The following is an 18,831-nucleotide window of genomic DNA, read 5'->3' on the forward strand; positions in this document are numbered from 1 at the left end:
CAGGGGTGATAGGTTTAAGTCTACGTTGTCAGTCTTTTGATCTCAGTTGGATAGGTTAAGTCCATTTTTGAGTTAGAGTTATTCACAGGTGTTCTGAGATCGTCTAAGATAAAATAACAATGAACTCTCCTTAGTCTAGCATAGGATGGCTAAATAAAATCATGTGGTCAATGATTTACAAAGAGTAGACAATGGAATTAAATGTTTAAACATTTCTTATAAGTTAAGTCTGGAGATATCCATGCATGGCTTGCCTATTGATGGTACTACTTAAAGAAAACGTTTATTCTGTCAGTATTTACAAAACAAAATTCTCAATGCAAATATTACTGGCAAAGGAGTATTTTACTGATTCCTGGCTACCTTGATAAAGTAGAATGCTGACTTTTAAATTGAATTCACCCTAGCGAAAGCAAACACAGAATGTGCAATGTTATTTTATTGCAGACTACTACTACCCAACATTCTAGTAGATCACGAGCATTAAGTGAGAATGAAATTTGTCTGTCAAGTGTGTCCAGACGGCAGAGGAATTTGTAAGTGCAATATGTTGATTTTGTCTGTTTGTGATGTTGCACGGCCAAATCTGCACAGCTAAAATAATGATAAATATGGCATTCCCAGAGACTGGAATGGAGTGTCTAACATAGAATGGAAAGTTTAATAACTTTACTGAAGCCAATGGTTTTAAACTGTTATCACTCAATTAATAGAGAAGATCAAGTGGATAATGAATATTTAATCCCAAACAAAGTAAACGATATCAGACTTTTGTATATGCTATACAATATTTTGGCTTGAATATTAGAGCGGCTCATCACATACTCAGTTTACATCAGGGACTGCAGGTGCATATTCAAAATTAGTTAGACCCAGTTCATAGGAGGCACAGACCTTATCAAAATTCCTCAGATAATCTGAGTTGAAAGGATGGTTAATCTGGGATTTGGATATACTTTATGCAAGACCTATTCTTTTGCATTTGAATTTTGGAATTATGACCCACTGGGATAGAACATAAGTTGGGCCTTGTTATTCCCAGAGTCATCGAAAATTTTAAAGGTTTTTTTAAAATGTACGCATGGTGCCCCAATTTATCTAATTTTCAACCCATTGGTTGTTAGAAAGCATCAACCACTTTTCTATACTAAATAAACTATTGTTTATAAGTAAACTGTAGTTACAAGTAAACTGATATTTAAAAAAATCCTTTGCCATACAACACTATTAAGTAAAACTCTAATAATCTCCCTCTTTACGCACACATACCTCAGGAAGGACATACTGGCACTGGAGCATGTCCAGCGGAGATTCACACAGATGATCCCTGGAATGGTAGGTCTAACATAAGAGGAATGGCTGAGGACCCTGGGATTGTATTCATTGGAGTTTAGAAGATTAAGGGGAGATCTAATAGAAACTTACAAAATAATATATGGCTTGGAAAGGGTGGACGCTAGGGAATTGTTTCTGTTAGGCGAGGAGACTAGGACCCGTGGACACCGCCTTAGAATTAGAGGGGGTAAATTCAGAACAGAAATGCGGAGACATTTCTTCAGCCAGAGAGTGGTGGGCCTGTGGAATTCATTGCCACAGAGTGCAGTGGAAGCCGGGACACTAAATGTCTTCAAGGCAGAGATTGATAAATTCTTGATGTCACAAAGAATTAAGGGCTACGGGAAGAATGCGGGTAAGTGGAGTTGAAATGCCCATCAGCCATGATTGAATGGCGGAGTGGACTCGATGGGCCGAATGGCCTTACTTCCACTCCTATGTCTTATGGTCTTATACCCACACCCACACACATGCATGCCCCCATCGTCTTTGGTTTCCAGTTCTGATGTTGAGATTTCAGGCCCTTGGTATTCAGATGTCTTTTTCTTTTTGGAAGCCTTCACTGGTTTGTAAGTACAGGATGACCGATTCACTTGGGAAATGTCTCTGCTCACAGCAGCTGCTGCAGAAAAGGTAACTGATTTCTTCGAGCTGAAACAGAGGTTTTTTTTAAACAGCAGTTTCTGCTGTTGACACTTTTCTGTCTTTTTCTGTGTCTGTGTCTCTGTGACTTGTTTCCAGTTCCAACCTGCTTAGTTTTCTCTTGTAATTAACTCATCAGCTCCTCATTGCCCATTGTAGGAACCCATAGCCACAAAAGACAGAGTTCATAATAAGTATTCAATTCTTGCTGTGAAATAATACAGCCGTCCTAGTCAAACCCTATTTTTAAAAATAGTTTTTTCTCCTTGCAGTCCACAGATTTTAAAAACACAAAAATTAGGTGTATTGTTTTCAGAATATTGATGAGAAGATGCAGTGAGATTAAACCAGCTTAAAATGCCAAATGTATTATTTCCTTCAGCAAAGACAATTCTCCCATTTAACCAAAAACAGACATTGAAGATTAACTCAACAGGTAAACAATAAAATCAATCAATTTCTGAATCTATTAATATTTTTAATAGACATTGCATCAATTTAAGACTCAAAAGCTACTATTTAATCTTAGGTGAAAAGAAACAATGACTGGAAGTCTCTGAAAGCACCAATAAACTTCTAATTTTGCTATCTATTACTAGGTTACTCCCACAGCCAGGTAACAATACAATCACTGACAATTTGCCGTCCTTTAGAATGTTGACAATCTTATCCTGACTTGATAATCACCAGGGAATAGAGAGGGTCATTTTGAGGCAGTGTGGAATATACAGCCTTCTCCAAAACTGAAGAGCATGCTGCTTTGTGCCTCAATTCCAAACACTGTAATTTCTTAAATCACTGCCGTAGCTAATACCACAGCTATGGAGTGTTAACTCTGAGGTAATTGCTACTATGTATATATTCATTATCGATTTGTTTTTCATGAACATAAACATTTTTGAATGCAAAAATGAAACTTTCGATAGTTTCATACATTGGCAAGTTTACATTGTGGTGTGAAGTGTAAAAGTAAAAACTTGCATTTATTTAGAGCCTTTCCTGACATTAAACTTTCACTGTTATGAGACATCTCAAAGTACTTTGCAGGTGCTGAAATATCTTTGGAATGTGGTCACTATTATAATATAGGAGGTGCAGCAAGCATGCATTCAGCAAGTTCCACAAACTCATTTGATAATAACCAAAAAATCTGTGTTGTTAATTGAGGAATTAATATTGGCCAGGACACCAGAATTAGTTTCTTCAAAATAATGCCATTGGATATTTTGCATCCCTGAAATGGTCTCAGTTTAGTGTCTCATCTGAAATTTGGCACCTACAATAGGGCACTCCCTCAGTATCATCTTTAATTTTTGTGCCCAAGTGTGAAGTAGCTTTCACGTAGTCTTAGTCATGCAGCATGGATTCAGACCCTTTGGTCCAACTTGTCCACGTGGACCAGGTATTCCAATTTGATCCAATCCCGTTTGGCCCACATCCCTCTGAACTCTTCCTATTCATATATCTATCCAGATGTCTTTTAGATGTTATAATTGTACCTGGTTCCACTCCTTCCTCCTGACAGTTCGATCCCCACACACATCTAGAATAGTCTGGCTCAAAAGAGAAAGTGCTACCAACTGAGCCACACTGACACCAGTTTGCACCTTCTATGTGACTCATTGAAACCTCTGTCTCATTGAACAACTTCATAATTGACTGATTAATATTTATCAAATAAACTTTACAATAAGACTCCGCTAACTTCTCGGTTAAAGAAAATAACATGGCCTAAATACAATGAGAGATGTTATAAATTTATTGTAATCTCCAGTTCATTCTAACATTTCAATCTTTCTTAACAATGTAAATTGACCACAATGTTTTTTTTTAACCAAGTTCTTTCAATCCAACCTTAAGGCCACTAATTTAAAACAGACAGCAAAGAAATGGATGACTGAACAATTTGAGTGATTGTCCATAGCATTTGTTTTAATGTGTACCAGCCATTGTATATGTAGTTTACATCTGAAATATTTTGCTATATCCCACAATGCAATATTTTGCAGAAAATAACTTGAACTATGTCTGGGGAAAAATGAACTATATCCCTGTACTATTCAATTATTTGCTTTAACAATGTTATGCTTTGTCCATTCTATAGGACTGATCACTCCAGTGGTCCAAAACATCCCTTCCCTTCACCTGGACCTGGCCAGGCATCCTTTTCAATTCATAATGTGTGCAACGTATTAATTTATGTTGGACAAAAACTATCAGAATACTTGATGGAAGCAGTCAATCAGAAAATGCAAAGAAGGTGATTGGAATTAGCATGTATAACACCAAAGAAATTTTTTGGTGTTCCTGCTAATATTCTTGATTTAAGCTGTTCTTGAATGCATCACTTTAAAATTTGTTAATTGTTACTGTTTCCCATAACAACTTATGCATCTGATTGTATGCTTGGCCATCAATACTTACGAAACTACCTAACTTATTACCTAATGAAACTACCAATACTTACCTAACTAACAAAACTCCTCTAATTTGGGGAAGCATTCAATAATTCACAAATACTTTGTTTGGCAAAAAATAACCATATTGCTGCAGGATCTTGATATCTGACTTAATTCCTGTTTTTGTGAAGCATGTTAACTTGTAAGAGAAATTTCTGTGCTTCTGAGCACTGGGGATTAGAACACAGTTCCATTTTTGTGCCAATTTTCAGCATTTAATAACCCTGATTAAATACTGCATGAACTAAATGAAGATCTGATTAATGCCACTTCTCCCATCAGCTATCATTGAAAGCATTGGATTTACATAATGTGATGTTTATGTGCTTTTGAAGCTATTTACTGAAGTCAACAAGCCAATCAAGTACTGGTTTGTTGTGAAATATAAGTAAAAATAACAACAGTAAAATCAGAAATTGTCAATCTCACAGGTCGAAATAAAATTTATATTACGTACTGAGAGGTTCAGAATATTGCATATGAACCTTTCGCGTGGAGACTAAAATTGTTCTTCATTTTTGGTGGAGGAAAGGAATATAGGGTCACCTACCAAATGGTGCCTTTCTAATGTAACTGAATATAGTCCTTTTATATCAATTTCTATCAGCAGGAAATTACAAAAGGAAGGAATTTGGACACAATTATGCAATTTTAATTCAATCATAACTCAGTTACGAAGTTTAAAGTAGGATCAGTGTTAGCAAATTATCTGGTTCAGGAAGTTAACTCATGAGCAGTGTATACTGGACACTGGAACTACCTAACCTGTAAAATGCTTCGATCCTTTATCATTGCAGTTACTGTTGAAGAAGCCAGTGAAAGGCCTAACTCTCTTGCATATCTAAAATAAAACTTGCTATCTCTTAACTGTCTATAGTTAACTGTGTTTGTAATTTCTTGACCTTCCATGTTTTTGGATTACAAACATGCATTGAGCAGTTTGAGTAGATCGTTTGGGCCCTCAAGCTTGCTCTACAATTCAATACGATTATGGCTGATTTGTGTGCGTTTCAAATTTCACATTCTCGTTTATTCCCAATAATGTTTGCTTCCCTTCCCAAACACCAATTTTAAATTCTAAAAGCAAAATATTTGCGAATGCTGGAGATCCAAAATAAAAACAATAAGTGCTGGAGAAACTCAGCAAGTCTGTCAGTGGAGAGATAAAAACAGATTTGACATTTTTGAGTTTGATAAATCATTGGCTTTGCAACATTAACTTTGTTTCTATCTCCACAGATTTTCCCAGACTTGCTGGGCTTCTCCAGTAATTTCTGTTTTAATCTACTTGTGCCTTAAGATTTAATGATCCCCACTTTTACCTTCATCTGAGACAATCTCAAAGCCTCTTAAATTTTTCTCATCTCTGTCCTAAAAGGGCAATCCCTAATTTTCAAACAGTGCCTCCTAGTTCTGACCTAACCCACAAGAAGGAATGTTCTTTCCATGTCCTTCTTGTGAAGGTCATTCAGAATCTTCTACACTTCAAACCAGTCACCCCTTAACTCTAAACTCCAACAAACGTAAGTAGTCTGTCCAAATTATTCTCTTATTTCAGCCCATTCATTCCAAACACCAGTGTACTAAGCCTCCTCTGAAAAGCCTCCAAAACATCTACATTCTTCATTAAGTAAGGAAACCAAAACTGTATTTGAAACATGATCACTCAATGTAATGTTTAACTGAAGCAGAACATCATTACTGATATGTTCAATTCCTGTAATAGAACATAGCATCCTATTGACCTGTTGATTATGTACTGTATTTGCATGTTTATGACTCGTGCAGTAGAATACTTAAATCTATCTGCACCTCAGAATTCCACAGGCTTTTTCATTTCAGTAGTATTTTGCTTTTAAATTCTTCTGACTAAAATGAGCAACTTCATGTTTTCTGACATTTGTACTTCACCTACCAGGTCCTGTACAGACCTCTGTGGAACATCCTGCCAATCAGGCAAAGAATGATTTATGCTTACTAAGCCAGCCAGCCAATCTTCTTTCCATGCTTATAAAGCATCCTCTGCAGTGGGTTTTGATTTCACACTACCTTTTAATATGACATATTATCAGATATCTTCTTTAAATCTAAGTTTAGTATGTCACTATGTCAACCCTTTACGTTTGCTTAGTATCATTTCTCTTAGGATTGTAATTTCACAAAATTCCTTTTCCCTTCCACCTCCTGATTTTTACCTGTTACTGCATTTTTTTGTATTCTCTGTTGTGTAACAGAAGGAAAATCTTGTTCATTTCATTTGCCATTTCAATATTACCTACTCTTAACTCCCGTTCTCTCTCTCTCCAGGATTAATACACACTTTATTTACTCTTTTTTTTTCTCCTTTTTTAAATATCAGACAAAGATTTTTCTATTTGTTTTTACACACCTAGCCAGATTCCACTCAATCCAATTTATTCCTCTTAATTAACTTTTCAGTCATTTTCTCCTGTTCTTCAAATTTTGACCAATCATCTGACCTACCACTCATCTTTGCACAGTTGCATGCTTTTTCCTTAAGTTTGAAACTTTCCTTAATTTCTTCAGTTAACCATGAAGATGGTCCTCTCATTTTCTTTATAGTGGGAATCTATTTATTCTGAAATATCTCCTGAAATGCTTGCCACTGTGTCCCTATTGATCGACCTTCTAAATTAATAAGCCAGTTAATTTCAACTAACTCAGCTTTCCTGCCCATACTTGTGCTTATTTAGGTTTAACATACTAATCTTAAATGCAACATTTTCCCTTTCAAATGCAGTATACAATTCAATCATTGTGTTTGTAGTATACAGGACTGCTGATATGCTGAGGTCATTAATTTTGTCACATTTTACAATTCCGAGATAATATAAAAAGAAAACCAAAAAACTGGAAATCAGAAACATAAATAGAAGTTGCTGGAAAAACTCAGCAGATTCTGGCAGCGTCTCTGGAGATATAGCAGAGTTGGCGTTTCAGGTCTTCTTCAGAAATGGGTTTCAGTGAGCAGGTTATTGCTGAGCCGACGCTGATTGATAGCTCTTGATACCTTCCATCACTTTACTGATGATTGAGACTAATGGGATGTTAATTGACCGGGTTGGATTTGTCTGGTTTGTTTGTACAAGACATATCTTGCCAATTTTCCATGTTGTTGGATAGGTACTAGTGTTATAACAGTAGTGAAAAAGCTTGTCTAGGAGAGTGGCAATATCTGGAATGTTATCAGGCCCCATCGCCTTTCTGCCATCCAGTGCCTCCAGTCCCTTTTTGATATCACATGGAGTGAATCAAATTGATGGAAGACTGCCATCTGTGATGCTGAAGACCACTGGAGGAGGCCAAAATGGATCATCTACTTGACACTTCTGGCTGAAGATTGTTGCAAATGCATCAGTCTTTTGTACAGATATATTGGGCTCCCCCATCAATGAGGATGGAGATATTTGTGGAACCTCCTCTTCCAGTGAGTTCTGAATTGTCCATCCACCATTCATGACTGGAAGTGGCAGAACTTCAAAGTTTAGATCTGATCCATTGGTTGTGGGATTGTTTAGCCCTAACAGGCTGTTTGGCATGAAGTAGTCTTGTTTGCTAGCTGCACCAGGTTTACAGGTATGCCTGATGCTGCTCCTGGCATGTCCTCCTGTAGTCTCCATAAAACCCGGGTTGATCCCTGGCTTGACGGTTGTGCTTGACTGGTGGATATGTAAAGCCATGAGGTTGCAGATTGTGCTGGAGTACAGTTCTGCTGCTGTTGATGACCCACAGCACCGTCATAGATGCCCAGTCTCGAATTACTAGATCTATTCAAAATCTGTCCCATTTACCAATGTGATAACACCAAATATCAAGATGGAGGGTATTTTTAATGTGAAGATGGGATTTTGAGTCCATAAGGACTGTGCTGTGGTCACTTTTACTGGTCAGACGATCTACAGCCGGCAGTTTGGTAAGGATGAGTTCAAGTATGTTTTTCCCTCTTATTGGTTCCCTCACCACCTGCCGCATACCCAGTGTAGCAGCAGTGTCCTTTAGGATTTGACACACTCCATCAGTCATGCTGCTGCTGAGCCACTTATGGTGGACGTTGAAATCCCCCACCCAGAGTACATTTTATAACCTTGCCACCCTCTGTGCTTCCTCCAAATGTTGTTCAACGTGGAGGAGTACTAATTCATCAGTAATTGGAGGAAGGCATATGGAAATCAGCAGGAGGTTTTCATGTCCATGTTTAAGCTGGAGCCATTATACTTGGTGTCTGGAGTCAATATTGAGGACTCTTGGGACAATTCCATCATCACTGTATACCACTCTGCTGCCACCCCTGCTGGCTTTGTCCTGTTTATGAGGCAGGATATATCCAGGGATAGTGATAGTTGTGACTGGGGCATTGTCTGTGGGGGATATGTTCATGAGCATATCTGGCTGTTGCTTGATTAGTCTGTGAGACTGCTGTCCCTGCTTTGGTACTAGTCTCCAGATGTTAGTCAGGAGGACTTTACAGTGTTGACAAGGCTTTTCTGTGTTGTCTACTTTCTGGGTTGATGTCTGGTTTCTTTGAGACTTTGTGGAGATTGATTCAATTGAGTGGCTTGCTATGCAGTTTCAGAGGACAATTGAACACCTACTGCATTGCTGTGTGTCTGGAATCACGTGTGAGCCAGAGCAGATGAAGATGGCAGATTTCCTTCCCTGAACCAGGTAGATTTTTCCAATAATCGCTATGGTTTCATTGAGACCTGCTGCGTTTTGCCAGCAATTTCTGCTTTGCAATGAACTCCTCAGCTGAAAATGTGTTGCTGGAAAGGCGCAGCTGGTCAGGCAGCATCCAAGGAGTAGGAGAATCGATTTTTCGGGCATGAGCCCTTCAGGAATGAGGACAGTGTGCCAAGCAGGCTAAGATAAAAGGTAGGGAGGAGGGACTTGGGGGAGGGGCATTGGGAATGCGGTAGGTGGAAGGAGGTGAAGGTGAGGATGATAGGCTGGAGAGGGGGTGGGGGCGAAGAGGTCAGGAAGAAGATTGCAGGTTAGGAAGGTGGTGCTGAGTTCGAGGGTTAGGACTGAGGCAAGGTGGGGGAAGGGGAAATGAGGAAACTTGAGAAATCTGAGTTCATCCCTTGTGGTTGGAGGGTTCCTAGGTGGAAGGTGCTCTTCCTCCAGCTGTCATGTTGCTATGGTCTGGCGATGGAGGAGTCCAAGGACCTGCATGTCCTTGGTGGAGTGGGAGGGGGAATTGAAGTGTTGAGCCACGGGGTGGTTGGGTTGGTTGGTCCGGGTGTCCCAGAGGTGTTCTCTGAAACGTTTCGCAAGTAGGCGGCCTGTCTCCCCCATATAGAGGAGGCCACATCGACTGCAGCGGATGCAGTAAATGATGTGTGTGGAGGTGCAGGTGAATTTGTGATGGATATGGAAGGATCCCTTGAGGCCTTGGAGGGAAGTAAGGGGGGAGGTGTGAGCGCAAGTTTTGCATTTCTTGCGGTTGCAGGGGAAGGTGCTGTGAGTGGCGGTTGGGCTGGTGGGGGGTGTGGACCTGACGAGGGAGTCACCGGAGGGAGTGGTCCTTTCGGAATGCTGATAGGGGAGGGGAAGGAAATATATCCCTGGTGGTGGGGTCCGTTTGGAGGTGGTGGAAATGACGACAGATGATGTGATGTATATGGATGTTGGTGGGGTGATAGGTGAGGACCAGTGGGGTTCTGTCCCGGTGGCGATTGGAGGGGCGGGGCTCAAGGGCAGAGAATTGGGAAGTGGAGGAGATGCGGTGGAGAGCATGGTCGATCACGTCTGGGGGGAAATTGCGGTCTTTGAAGAAGGAGGCCATCTGGGTTGTTCAGTATTGGAACTGGTCCTCCTGGGAGCAGATGTGGTGGAGATGAAGGAATTGGAAATATAGGATGGCGTTTTCCACCCCTCTCACCCACTCCAACCTCTCACTCTCGGAATGTGCAGCCCTCCACTCCCTCCATTCCAACCCCAACCTTACTATCAAACCTGCAGTCAAGGGAGGCACGGTAGTAGTTTGGCGCACCGACCTTTACACCGCTTAGGATAAATGCCAGCTCGCGGACACCTCCTACAACTGCCCCCTTGACCATGACCCCACCTCCCACCACCAAACCATCATCTCCCAGATCATCCATAACCTCATCACCTAAGGGGATCTCCCATCCACCACCTCCCACCTCATAGTCCCACAACCCCGCACCGCCCGTTTCAACCTCCTGCCCAAAATCCACAAACCTGACTGCCCCGGCCGACCCATTGTCTCAGCCTGCTCCTGCCCCACTGAACTCATCTTTGTATACCTTGACACGGTCCTGTCCCCCTTAGTCCAAGACCTCCCACCTACGTTCGGGACACCACCCACGCCTTCCACCTCCTCCATGATTTTCGCTTCCCCGGTCCCCAACGCCTTATCTTCACCATGGACATCCAGTCCCTGTACACCTCCATCCCCCATCACGAAGGACTCAAAGCCCTCCGCTTCTTCCTTTCCCGCTGTATCAACCAGTACCCTTCCACTGACACCCTCCTTCGACTGACTGAACTGGTCCTCACTCTGAACAACGTCTCTTTCCAATTCTCCCACTTCCTCCAAACCAAAGGAGTAGCCATGAGCACCCGCATGGGCCCCAGCTATGCCTGCCTCTTCGTAGGATATGTGGAACAGTCCACCTTCCGCAGCTACACTGGCACCAGCCCCCACCTTTTCCTCTGCTACATCGATGACTGTATCGACGCTGCCTCGCGCTCCCATGAGGAGGCTGAACAGTTCATCCATTTTACCAACACCTTCCACCCCGACCTCAAATTTACCTGGACCGTCTTAGACTCCTCCTTCCCCTTCCTCGACCTCTCCATTTCTATCTCAGGCGACCGAATCAACATGGACATTTACTATAAACCGACCGACTCCCACAGCTACCTAGACTACACCTCTTCCCACTCTGCCCCTGTAAAAACGCCTCCCATATTCCCAATTCCTTCGTCTCCGCCGCATCTGCTCCCAGGAGGACTAGTTCCAATACCGTACAGCCCAGGTGGCCTCCTCCTTCAAGGACCGCAGATTCCCCCCACGGTGGCACAGTGGTTAGCACTGCTGTCTCACAGCGCCTGAGACCCGGGTTCACTTCCCGACTCAGGTGACTGACTGTGTGGAGTTTGCACGTTCTCCCCGTGTCTGCGTGGGTTTCCTCCGGGTGCTCCGGTTTCCTCCCACAGTCCAAAGATGTGCGGGTCAGGTGAATTGGCCATGCTAAGTTGCCCGTAGTGTTAGGTAAGAGGTAAATGTAGGGGTATGGGTGGGTTGCGCTTCGGCGGGTCGGTGTGGACTTGTTGGGCCGAAGGGCCTGTTTCCACACTGTAATACTCTTCAAAATATTCTTCACGTGATCGACGATGCTCTCTACCGCATCTCCTCCACTTCCCGCTCCTCCGTCCTTGAACCCCGCCCCTCCAATCACCACCAGGACAGAACCCCACTGGTCCTCACCTACCACCCCACCAACCTCCATATACATCATATCATCCATCGTCATTTCCGCCACGTCCAAACGGACCCCACCACCAGGGATACATTTCCTTCCCATCCCCCATCAGCGTTCCGAAAAGACCACTCCCTCCGTGACTCCCTTGTCAGGTCAATACACCCCACCAACCCATCCTCCACTCCCAGCACCTTCCCTTGCAACCGCAAGAAATGCAAAACTTGCGCTCACACCTCCCCCCTTACTTCCCTCCAAGGCCCCAAGAGTTCCTTCCATATCTGTCACAAATTCACCTGCACCTCCATACGCATCATTTACTGCATCTGCTGCACCCGATGTGGCCTCCTCTATATTGGAGAGACAGGCCGCCTACTTGCGGAACGTTTCAGAGAACACCTCTGGGACACCCGGACCAACCATCCCGTGGCTGAACACTTCAACTCCCCCTCCCACTCCACCAAGGACATGCCGGTCCTTGGACTCCTTCATCGCCAGACCATAGCAACACGACGGCTGGAGGAAGAGCAGCTCATCTTCCGCCTAGGAACCCTCCAACCACAAGGGATGAACTCAGATTCCTCAGGTTTCCTCATTTCCCCTCCCCCCCCCACCTTGTCTCAGTCCCAACCCTCGAACTCAGCACCACCTTCCTAACCTGCAATCTTCTTCCTGACCTCTCCGCCCCCACCCTCACTCCGGCCTATCACCCTCACCTTCACCTCCTTCCACCTATCGCATTTCCAACGCCCCTCCCTCAAATCTCTCCTCCCTACCTTTTATCTTAGCCTGCTTGGCACATTCTCCTCATTCCTGAAGAAGGGCTCATGCCCAAAAAGTCGATTCTCCTGTTCCTTGGATACTGCCTGACCTGCTGCGCTTTTCCAGCAACACATTTTCAGCTCTGATACTCCAGCATCTGCAGTCCTCTCCTTCTCCTATGAACTCTTCATCCAGGTTACACTTGCCAATCGAATTTTCTCATTTATTTGTGGACTAAAGTCACAGATATTGCCATCTTTTTATCAAAAGTTTTTTTTGTAGGTTAGGGAGATAATTTTGCTGGAATGAAAGCAGTAAAGCTGGAAATCTGAAGCAAACACAGAATACTGGAGAAATTCAGCAGGACTGGCAGAGTTTGCAGAGAGAGAAACAGAGTTAATGTTTCAAGCCTGGTATGACTTCTTCAGAACTCTTCTGAGGAAGAGTCATACCAGATTAAAAATGTTAGCTCTGTTTCTGTCTCCACAGATGCTGTCAGACCTGCTGAGTTTCTCCAGTATTCTCTGAATCTTGCAGGAATAACTGTTTGGAAGATGTATTATTCTTAGGTTGATTTTGCACACTTCCTGACAAAAACAGCTTGTGCATCCTTTCTCTGGAGAAATCAGAACATGTTGAGGACATGTTCTCAGTTAAAAATAGGTTACTATTTGCATTTTAATTTACCTGTCATGGTAGAATGGACCACAGAGCGGGTTTGAAAGTGTGTACAGTCTAGTTATATACATAAATGGCACTTTGTGACAAAATATGGACTGTAATGAGCATGAACAGCTCGTGTTCTTAGTACTGGTACTCAACTAGTATTGAATATGTACCCTTTTACTTTGAGTTACACTTCTTTTTAAGTATATGTAGAACATGTGATGGGGCTATAAATATTTATAAATACCATCAGTTATCTTAGAGATGATGTGGTAGAGAGTTGAGTCCATGCCAGCAGCCTCTACGTGAATTGATTGGTGTCTGTAGGTGTTAATGTTGCGATAGTCAAGTCAATAGCTGAGTTAGTGTTTGCCTTTGCAGGCCTCTCTTACCTTGAGCAAATTTAGCTTTCTTCCAATACAGCAATGGTAAATGTTAGTGGAAATGACTTGTCATATTTTAGTGCCCCACATAATTCCCCCAACAAAAGATTCTGTAAAATAAAGTCTGCAAGAAATAAGGAAAAATGTCTAAGTTGTGCAGGGACTCTGTGATATTAAGTTGCTTTGACTTAGCTGGTATTTCTATGGCCAATCCAATTTATTTTTCCACTTAAGGAATCGGTTCCATAACCAGTCCCTTTCACGCCGTCTGTATTCGGATGGAATCAATCAAGCAAGGTATTCAAGGTGATTGGCATGTTTACTTGATGCATTTGTGTTAACATGCTGTGGTGTTAGTATCATTTTTCTTCTTTACACCTTTTATACTGTACAATGATTTTAATAAATCCAATGACTGTGTTTAACATTTGCATCTATCGACTGTACTCAGATTGTGCTGAAATTATGGATTCCAGTCAAATCAGCAAAGCTACTTTGGAGCATTGTGCACTAAACCCTGAGCATGTCATGTGTGATTGGGGAAAGAAATAAAATTGTAATGCTCTACTTGCTTGAGAGCAAAAATGAAGTGTTAAAAAGTAAGGTTATTTACTAAAATTGTCTGCAAACATAGCTTGTGCATGAGATATAATAGGAGATTTGTACAAAAAAAAAATCTTTTGTTCCCTTTCCCATTCCTGATTTTTTTTTCTTGGTCTTCTGTTATGCTTTGTTTCTGTTTACAGTTTTCCAATTGGTTTTCTACATTGTTCATTCTATTTCAGTTCTACATCTGAACTTGTATCTTCTTCTCTTTGAGCCTCACCTAACTCAAATCCTTAGCCCTTTCATATTATGGACAGAGTCTTCCGCTATCATACCTTCACACTTTCGGGAATACTCTTGCAACAATAGACCAAATCTAAAAGTTGAAGTTCTAAATTGGAGAAAGGCCAATTTTGACAGTATATGTCAGGTATAGATAGGATAGACCGAGTAAATCCTTAGAAGAGTATAAAGGAATTAGGCGTATACATAAGAGAGAAATCAGGAGGGCAAAAAGGGGACATGAGATAGATTTGGCAAATAGAATTAAGGAGAATCCAAAGAGTGTTTACAAATATATTAAGGACAAAAGGGTAACCAGGGAGAGAATATGGTCCCTCAAAGTTCAGCAAGGCGGCCTTTGTGAGGAGCCACAGAAAATGGGGGAGATACTAAATGAGTATTTTGCATCAGTATTTACTGTAGAAAAGGATATGGAAGATATAGACTGTAGGGAAATAGATGGTGACATCTTGCAAAATGTCCAGATTACAGAGGAGGATGTGCTGGAAGTCTTGAAACGGGTAAAGGTGGATAAATCCCCAGGACCTGATCAGGTGTACCCTCAAACGCTGTGGGAAGCTAGAGAACTGATTGCTGGGTTTCCTGCTGAAATATTTGTATCATCAATAGTCACAGGTGAGGTGCCGGAAGACTGGAGATTGGCAAACGTCATGCCACTGTTTAAGAAGGGTGGTAAGGACAAGCCAAGGAACTATAGACCAGTGAACCTGACCTTGGTGGTGGGCAAGTTGTTGGAGGGACAGGATGTACATGTATTTGGAAAGGCAAGGACTGATTAGGGATAGTCAGTATGGCTTTGTGCATGGGAAATCATGTCTCACAAACTTGATTGAGTGTTTTGAAGAAGTAACAAAGAGGATTGATGAGGGCAGAGCGGTAGATGTGATCTATATGGACTTCAGTAAGGTGTTCGATAAGGTTCCCCATGGGAGACTGGTTAGCAAGGTTAGATCTCATGGAATATAGAGAACTAGCTATTTGGATACAGAACTGATTCAAAGGTAGAAGACAGTGGGTGGTAATGGAGGGTTGTTTTTCGGAATGGAGGCCTGTGACCAGTGGAGTGCCACAAGGATCGGTGCTGGGTCGACTGCTTTTCATCATTTATATAAATGATTTGGATGCGAGCATAAGAGGTATAGTTAGTAAGTTTGCAGATGACACCAAAATTAGAGGGGTAGTGGATAGCGAAGAAGGTTACCTCCGATTACAACAGGATCTGGACCAGATGGGCCAATAGGCTGAGAAGTGGCAGATGGAGTTTAATTCAGATAAATGCGAGGTGCTGCATTTTGGGAAAGCAAATCTTAGCAGGACTTATATACCTTAATGGTAAGGTGCTAAGGAGTGATGCTGAACAAAGAGACCTTTAGTGCAGGTTCATAGTTGCTTGAAAGTGGAGTTGCAGATAGATAGAATAGTGAAGAAGGCATTTGGTATGCTTTCATTTATTGGTCAGAGTTTTGAGTACAGGACATTGATTCGGCCACTGTTGGAATATTGTGTGCAATTCTGGTCTCTTTCCTATCGGAAAGATGTTGTAAAACTTGAAAGGATTCAGAAAATATTTACAAGGATGTTGCCAGGGTTGGAGGATTTGAGCTATAGGGAGAGGCTGAACAGGCTGGGGCTGTTTTCCCTGGAGCATCGGATGCTGAGGGGTGACCTTATAGAGGTTTACAAAATTTATGAGGGCATAAATAGACAAAGTCTTTTCCCTGGGCTGGGGGAGTCCAGAACTAGAGGGCATAGGTTTAGGGTGAGAGGGGAAAGATATAAAAGAGGCCTGAGGGGGCAACCTTTTCACGCAGAGAGTGGTACGTGTATGGAATGAGCTGCCAGAGGATGTGGTGGAGGCTGGTACAATTGCAACATTTAAGAGGCATTTGGGTGGGTATATGAATCAGAAGGGCTTAGAGGGATGTGGGCTATGTGCTGGCAGACAGGACTAGATTAGGTTTGGATATCTGGTCAGCATGGTTGGGTTGGACCTAAGGGTCTGTTTCCATGCTGTACATCTCTATGACTCTAAGTCTTGCTAACTCTTTCCCAATCTCAATCCCAATCTCCTTGCTTGGTCGTGTTTGTACTCCATGAAATTACATTTTCTCCCTTGAATCTTGATGTACTTTTAGATCTTTCATGAAATTAATATGTTGTATAGTTACACATTGTATTCATAAATACCATTCATTGTATTGCCAAATTTACCAATAAGAATATAAAAATCTGGACCACTTGAACTGGAGTAAATAATAATAAATCTAATTTAAAAGAAGCAAAGGATATAGTTTCATGTACATAGAAGGGAAGCATATTTATTATTAAAATACAAATTAATGGAAAAAAAGATAATTGGCCATATGAAGTTTCCAATTCATAAGTATTGCCAGAGAGGCAATTTCAGTATCTGTTAAGCATTTCAAGGACAATAATTGAATAGTCCTACACCTACACCTAATAATAAATAGTCTAAATGTCAATAGTTTATTTTCAAAAATCTACTTCGTCATGTTTATGTGCAAATGGGTCCCTTTTCATTGTGCTTGTGGAATTTTCTGCTAACTTGATTTTCCAAAGTTTGGTAAAATCCATACTACTGACAGATGACCAACTTCTATTCAGGTGGATTTTTTGGCAAGTTAAAAAATGAATGATGTACACTTGAATGATAAATATATAGTTTGTACACTAATGTACCAGTCTTTCAAAGAGCTGTCAAGGTGTTGCAGAAGAGGCTGCTAAATAAGATAAGACCTGATGATGTTAGAAACAAGGTGATGGCATGGGTAAAGAAGGCTGAAAGTATGGATAAAGGGGTCTTTTCCAGGATGGTAGCTGGTGACTACGAGAGTTCTGCAGGGGTCAGTGTTGGGGCCACAACTATTCACAGTATATATTAACAATTGGAATGAAGAAACTGAGGACATTATTGCTAAGTTTGCAGAAAACACAAAGTCTGAGGGACTGGTAGTGTTGAGGAGGTGGGTTGGTGCAAAAGGACTTGGATAGGCTAGGAAATTGGGTGAAGAAGTAGCAAATGGAAAATAATGTGGGATGGTTTGAGGTTATACAATTTGGTAGGATTAATAGAGGCACACACTATTTTCTAAATGGAGAAAGACTTTAGAAATCTGAAGCATAAAGGAACTTAGTCCGAGTTCAGGGTTCTCAAGGTTAATATGCAGGTCTAGGCAATTAGGAAGGCAAATGCAATGGTAGCATTCATTTTGAGATAGCTAGAATACAAGAGGGATGTAATGCTGAAGCTGTATAAGGCTTTAGTCAGATTACATTTGGAATATTGAGAGCAGTTTTGGGCCCTGTATCTAAAGAACAGTGTGCTGGCCTGGAAGGGGTCCAGAGGAGATTTACAAGAATGATCCAATGGATGAAAGGCTTGTCTTACGAGGAGCAGTTGAAGACTCTGGGTTTGTACTGTTTAGAGTTTAGAAGGATGACTGGGATCTCGGGGCAACTTGGAGAATATTGAGAGCCGTGGATAGATTGGACATGGAGAATGTGTTTCTGCTAGACCTGGACTCACAAAGGTACAGCTTCAGAGTGAAGGGATAACCCTTTAGAACTGAAATGAGGAATTTCTTCAACCAGAGGATGGTGAATCTGTGGAATTCATTACCACAGAAGACTGTGGAGACTTGATGACATAGATAGGGTCTTGATTAGTTAGGGGATCAAAGGTTACAGGGCAAAGGCAGGAGAATTGGATTAAGAAACAGAGCAGAGTCGAGATTAGAGTGGTGCTGGAAAGCACAGCAGGTCAGGCAACATCTGAGGAGCAAAAAATTGACAATTCTGGCAAAAACCTTCGTCAGGAATGAGGCCTGATGAAGGGCTTTTGCCCGAATCGTAGATTTTCCTGCTCCTCGGATGCTGCCTGACGTGAGCTTTTCCAGGTGGATGCTGCGTGAACTGCTGTGCTCTTCCAGCACCATTAATCCAGAAAGTGAGCTTTTCCAGCACCACTCTAACCTTGACTCTGATCTCCAGTATCTGCAGTTCTCATTTTCACCTAAGAAACAGATCAGCCACGATCGAGTGGCAGGACAGACTCAATGGACTGAATAGACTAATTCTACTCCTATATCTTATGGTCTATTATTATGGTCCTCAACTATACATTTGGAGGAGGAAGAGGAGAGATCAGTTTATCAAATGCTGAGCTGTTCTTTTAGTTTCAAGGAAGTGAATGAATTGCGATTCAGTGCGTCTGTTACTGCAGAATGTGTTTTCACTGAATGAGCT

The 18,831-nt window shown here is 41.8% G+C and overlaps 1 protein-coding gene across 5 annotated transcripts in view; it reads left to right on the forward strand.

Annotated features, from left to right (window-relative positions):
• Nucleotides 1-18,831, forward strand: part of LOC132820229 (mitochondrial fission factor-like) — a 36,652-nt gene that overhangs the window by 14,395 nt on the left and 3,426 nt on the right. For 4 of the 5 annotated variants that reach the window (XM_060832224.1, XM_060832225.1, XM_060832226.1 and 1 more), the window contains 3 exons: nt 448-536; nt 4,082-4,237; nt 13,951-14,022. In XM_060832224.1, the coding sequence (XP_060688207.1) occupies nt 448-536; nt 4,082-4,237; nt 13,951-14,022 (317 nt within the window). The remainder of the gene's footprint in view (nt 1-447; nt 537-4,081; nt 4,238-13,950; nt 14,023-18,831) is intronic. The other variant, XM_060832228.1, reaches the window with a different exon arrangement.

The sequence above is a fragment of the Hemiscyllium ocellatum genome, chromosome 11 (assembly GCF_020745735.1).
Source record: "Hemiscyllium ocellatum isolate sHemOce1 chromosome 11, sHemOce1.pat.X.cur, whole genome shotgun sequence".
Classification (NCBI taxonomy): Eukaryota; Metazoa; Chordata; class Chondrichthyes; order Orectolobiformes; family Hemiscylliidae; genus Hemiscyllium; species Hemiscyllium ocellatum.